General features: G+C 43.1%; 1 protein-coding gene across 1 annotated transcript in view; it reads right to left on the bottom strand.

The window, feature by feature from the left end:
* Positions 1 to 5,900, bottom strand: part of myo7aa (myosin VIIAa) — a 57,704-nt gene that overhangs the window by 9,681 nt on the left and 42,123 nt on the right. The window contains exons 28-34 of the mRNA XM_034867803.1: positions 5,060 to 5,287; positions 3,532 to 3,699; positions 2,546 to 2,663; positions 2,069 to 2,195; positions 1,469 to 1,638; positions 1,060 to 1,250; positions 365 to 489 (exon numbers count right to left, since the gene is read on the bottom strand). Of these exons, the coding sequence (XP_034723694.1) occupies positions 365 to 489; positions 1,060 to 1,250; positions 1,469 to 1,638; positions 2,069 to 2,195; positions 2,546 to 2,663; positions 3,532 to 3,699; positions 5,060 to 5,287 (1,127 nt within the window). The remainder of the gene's footprint in view (positions 1 to 364; positions 490 to 1,059; positions 1,251 to 1,468; positions 1,639 to 2,068; positions 2,196 to 2,545; positions 2,664 to 3,531; positions 3,700 to 5,059; positions 5,288 to 5,900) is intronic.

The following is a 5,900-nucleotide window of genomic DNA, read 5'->3' as shown; positions in this document are numbered from 1 at the left end:
GATACACACTCACACACATCTACACACCTGCTCATCAGATACACACTCACACACATCTCCACACCTGCTCATCAGATAAACATGCACACACATCCACACTCCGATGCGCAGCACCGGGGGCAACTCGGGGTTCAGTGTCTTGCCCAAGGACACTTTGACAATGACTGCAGGGGCGGGGATCGAACCAACAACCTTCCGATTGGCAGACAACCGCTCTACCACTGAGCCACAGCCGCCCCCAGCCTTGTGTGTGTGTGTGTGCGTGTGTGCGTGCGTGCGTGTGTGTGTGCGTGTGCGTGTGCGTGTGTGCGTGTGTGTGTGTGTGCGTGTGTGCGTGCGTGTGCGTGTGTGCGTGTGTGTGGACCTGAAGTAGTCGTAGGAGAACTCCTCCAGTGTGTAGGCTTTTATCCTGCCTTCGCTCTCCGGCAGGACGAGCTGCGAAACACGAACCGACTCCTGTCGCTGGTCCGGTGTCATGGTTACCAGCGCCTGATTGGTTGTATTACATCAGATTACATTCGTTTGAAAGACCATTTTACTATTTAAAGTGATTTACATTAGGTGTCTTCAAACAAGAGGAAAAGCCAGACGTTATCAGATTATATCAGATCAGATATAACTGTTACAGAAACATATTAAAATGATAACATGTTTATGTTTCAGTTTTCAGTGTGCAAAACATGAACAGCAAAAAAAAAAGATATTGCTTATGGCAAAGGTCTAACAACACTTTATTTTATTAAATTAAATAAGGTTTAAATAAGATGAGTTAACAAGTTCACTCCTCTGGTGCAAAGAAACCTATGATCTTGCTGCACAGATGGAAATGTATACGTCATGTTCCCATCTGTAATATAAGCGTCTCCCTTTGTATTAAAGTCAAATTCTAATGGTCAACCTTCTTTCTAACGACATTTTAAAGTCTACTGTGTGCTGGGTAATTTAAAGGTGCTGTAGGTAGGGTTGTGAAGATCCAGCATTTAGCCAAAGAATTTGAACATGGACAACTTATCAGTGATTGACAAACAATTTTTCCTGATGTTGTTTTTTGTCTCTTACCACTACTTCTTGCTGAGGTCGGGTCATGGTGGGCAGGACATAGACACAGTCAGCTGGAAAATCCCCTCTGTGATTGGTTCGTTCGTTGACGCCGTGTGCCCAACCAGAATTAAGCACCTGCTCTCCGGTGTCCTGGTCCAACAGGATCAGGTCTCCCTTCAGAAAGCTCAGGAAGGTGGACTCCTCGCCAGCTGTGGAAACCCCCCCCCCCCCCCCCAAAAGTGAGATGATTAACTGACATTTCTACTTCAAACTTCTGTCTTTTGTTCTGTAAGATTATTTTTAAGGTGTTCGATGGAAATCTGTCCAACTTTAATGATCTCAAACAGGCGTTACAGTGTATCAGGTTATGTTAAAAAAAGAGTTTAGAGTTAAAAAAGAAATGGCACCATCCCTGTTCAAGACTTACTGGGGTTGGGGTTATCCTGCAGTGCGACCACAAACTTCGACCTTTTCCTCAGGCCTTCCAGGAAGGTCACCACCAGCTCGCGGATGTCCTCTGCGTTGTTGGAGGTGAAGGTGTACTCGTCTCCTTTGATTGTCGCCAAGGTGAAACTCTGACTCTGCAACTTTCCTCCCCTGAAAGAACAATAAGTCCTCCAAATTATAGAAAATGTGTTGGTGGTCATCGCTCTCAAGAACAACACATAAAGACGACGTCGTTTGCGAATGCCTTTCCTGATCTAACACAGCACAACATATAGTTAAGGTTTAATTTGGGTAACAATGACTAGTTGGTTAGGGTTGAAGGGCTTTTATAATCATGGTTAGAAGACACAAAACGTTAACTTACTGTATAGGAAATGGACTCTGTGGCTACATAACAAACATTCACATGACTGTAAAGGATTTTGACACTTAAAACCAAATGTCAATATTGGACATTTGCTGAAATGATAGAACATGCAACTAAGAGAGCAGGAAGTAGAAAGAGATAGCAGGAAGTAGGACAGGGAGGGAAATTAAAAGAAGGAACTGTTAAATGACTAGAGCTCGCAGCGTGCTTCACCTGCTGCTGGAAACGGCGGTGATTTCTGGGAACGAGAGCTCTAGGAGGACCTGCTCCTGCTCGTCCACAAAATAAACCCCGGTCCAGTTGACGGCGACGATCAGGTCGTTTTTAGGCAGAATGGGGCCTGAGAGGCAGAGAGGAGACAAAAGAAACGTTTTACACTGTCAAAGAACCTATAGGTCATCTGAAAACTAACTAACTAACTAACTAACTTTGAGACATGCAGAGAAGGAAAACATACTGTATTTACTTCTTACATGTAGGGGAGTACAGGTATAAAGTACCTTAGATTTGTACTCAAGTACAGTACTTGAGTACATGTAATCAGTTACATTCCAACAGTGGAATCTGCCTGTGTTGTGTCTGTTGTGAACTAAAGGTACGTGAAGCTAAATAACTTAATACAAGTTTTTAATATGTCCAAATGGGCCTCTTATCAGCTGTTCAGATGTGAAAGATGTAGTAGATTCTCACCTGAGAACTTGAAAGCTTCGTAGAAACGAGAGAAGAGCAGAGGCCACTTGTGGCGAGAGAAGTCCACCACTTCCTCTTTCACCTTCTGTGGGTCAAACCTCTTCTGGGTGTAAATGCCCTGAGGGGAGGGAGGGAGGGAGAGAGAGAGAGAGAGAGAGAGAGAGCGAGAGAGAGAGAGAGAGAGAGAGAGAGAGAGAGATACAGAGAGAGAGAGAGAGAGAGAGAGAGAGAGAGAGAGAGAGAGAGAGAGAGAGAGATGTTTAATTTTTTGTGGGAAACAAAAGAAAAATAAATTATTGTGAATGCAAATGAACCAATCAGAACATACCCAACGAACCCCTGTAGATTTACATGTTCATAAAATATTAAAAAACTGTCAAGGTTTGGTGCAAGATGATTTGTTTATTGCTCAGCATTACTGAATCCACCTTCATATAGCATAACATGCTAGGCTTCATTACATTAGCCTCCACCTTTCTTGCTGTTTCATCTCATTTTAATTAAACCACAAAAATCACCAACTGAAGATTTACTCAACTGGTTAGTGCATTTGTTTCTCAGAGGAATGTTTTCATAATAAAAAAGAAAAATAAGCTTTTCATGTACTTGAGTATGTTTCTAGAGACATTGAAAAATTAAAAAAAAACATGTTTCTACATTTAAATTACATCTATGATCTACATCTAAGCATCACCAAATAACTTCCCCTGTGCAAAAAACTCTAAAGTACAAATACATATCCTCAAGTACCCATGAAAACAAGATATTTCCTTTAAATATGACTAGAGCCACACTGCTAGATGCTCTGTGCAAGTATGTTTCTCATGTTCACCATGTTAGCGTGTTAGCATGCTAAAGAGTTATTTCAGTCTAAACCAAAGTGGAGGACCTATAGAACATCTATAGAAGCCTGAACTAAAACATCTGGGTTCCCTGGATAAATTCCCTGGGAGGACATTGGGAGACTCTGTTGTAGTGACGAGGACCTTTTTGTGTGCAGCCATGATGAAATGTGCCCATTTCTCCACCGTCCTGGAGGTGCTGATCTCTCTGTCAGGGATGTAGGACGGGATGAGGCTAAGCAGGCGCTCCAGAAGGATCTCTGAACCATAGTCGACGTAATACTGCTGAGAGGCCAGCTCTGCCAGGTCATCCTGGGGACACAGACACAGAGACACAGAGACACAGAGACAGAGACACAGAGACACAGAGACAGATACACAGAGACACAGACACAGGGACACAGATACACAGAGACACAGACACAGAGACACAGAGACACAGAGACAAAGACACAGATACAGATACACAGATACAGATACACAGAGACACAGACACAGAGACACAGATACACAGAGACACAGACACAGAGACACAGACACACAGAGACAGATACACAGAGACACAGAGACAGATACACAGAGACACAGACACAGAGACACAGAGACACAGAGACAGAGACACAGAGACAGATACACAGAGACACAGAGACACAGAGACAAAGACACAGAAACACAGACACAGAGACACAGAGACACAGACACAGAGACACAGAGACACAGACACATAGACACAGAGACACAGACACAGACACAGACACAGATACAGTGACACAGAGACACAGACACAGATACAGAGACACAGACACGGTGACACAGAGACACAGACACAGAGACACACAGACACAGAGACACAGAGACACAGACACAGAGACACAGACACAGAGACACAGAGACACAGACACAGAGACACAGAGACACAGACACATAGACACAGAGACACAGACACAGACACAGACACAGATACAGAGACACAGACACAGATACAGAGACACAGACACAGACACAGACACAGAGACACAGACACAGATACAGATACAGAGACACAGATACAGAGACACAGAGACACAGACACAGAGACACAGAGACACAGACACATAGACACAGAGACACAGAGACACAGAGACAAAGACACAGAAACACAGACACAGAGACACAGAGACACAGAGACACAGACACAGAGACACAGACACAGACACAGACACAGACACAGACACAGATACAGTGACACAGAGACACAGACACAGATACAGAGACACAGATACAGAGACAAAGACACAGACACAGAGACAGACAGTTTTCTTACAATGATGGTTTTAAAAAGCAAAAAAATACTCTAAAGACAAGGTAAAATGTAGTTAAAGAGAAGCAGACAGAGGACTTTTTAGGACTTGAGGCAACGGAGAAACACATGAATCGCAGACGTGTTGCTTTATCATTAATTCAAAAAGGCTTTCTTAACATCTTTCATTCTAAGAAATTTAAATTTACCATACTCCAACGTGAAGAAGTCATCTAATAACTTAAAAATACATTGACAAGGGGATGAGGTCTTCTAGTACTCCCTAGTTTAGATGTCTGACAGATAATTTAATCAAACTGACAAGAAAGCGAATACACATATTCCCACATTGTCAAACTATTCCTTTAAAATAAACAACAAAGAAAAACTGACCCTGTCGCAGCGGTACTCTCCAAACTTGACCCCCCTGACGGTCTGTTGGTAGATGAGGTTGGTGGCGACCTGGTCGTCGGCCGGGCAGTGCCAGGGCGTGAAGATCTCCTTCCTGAAGAACAGCCTCCAGGGGGCGTTCCTCTCCTGGGCGCCCTGCTCCTTCGCGTACTGCTCGCACTGCGACACGGCGTCCATGACATGGTCGTTCCCACTGCCTAAAGACGAGACCTGCAGCAGGAGAAGAAAAATGTGGTTGATATATCTGCCACTACAATCAATAAATTGATTTAGTGTCAGAAGTACTGAATATTTTAAAAGCCAGTTTTAATATCTGTGTGTGTGGGTCTGTTTCTAGGGATGAGCGAGTACAGCATTATCTGTATCTGTATCTGTATCTGTTTACCACGTGAATTATCTGTGTCTGTATCTGTACGCGGACTGGGCGGGGCCTAACCAGGAAGTGGACCAGGTTGTCTTGAAATGGGCGGGGCTTAAACCGGTATGTTATTTTAAGCATGCAATTAATATGGGTCGATCAGACATTTTAAGTTATATTTATCGCTGATTAGAAAACTATTTACATGACAGCATCGAGCTTCGAGCTTCAGATCGATGGTGTTGTCATGGTAACAAACAAACTATATACAGAACAAGTTTTGCAACAATGAATACAACACATGCGGTTGAGTTTTCATACTCAGTATAACTTTCTTTTTTCACTTTTTATTTTTGTATGATCAGTGTTTTTTTTTTTAGTTTTTGGTTCTTTTTTAGTTGTTTTTTATTTCCACACCCAGTATGTGTGTGTGTGTGTGTGTGTGTGTGTGTGCGTGTGTGTGCG

The sequence above is a fragment of the Etheostoma cragini genome, chromosome 3 (genome assembly GCF_013103735.1).
Source record: "Etheostoma cragini isolate CJK2018 chromosome 3, CSU_Ecrag_1.0, whole genome shotgun sequence".
Lineage (NCBI taxonomy): Eukaryota > Metazoa > Chordata > Actinopteri > Perciformes > Percidae > Etheostoma > Etheostoma cragini.
The sequence above is the reverse complement of the archived record's forward strand: the minus strand, read 5'-3'. Positions and strand labels throughout refer to the sequence as shown.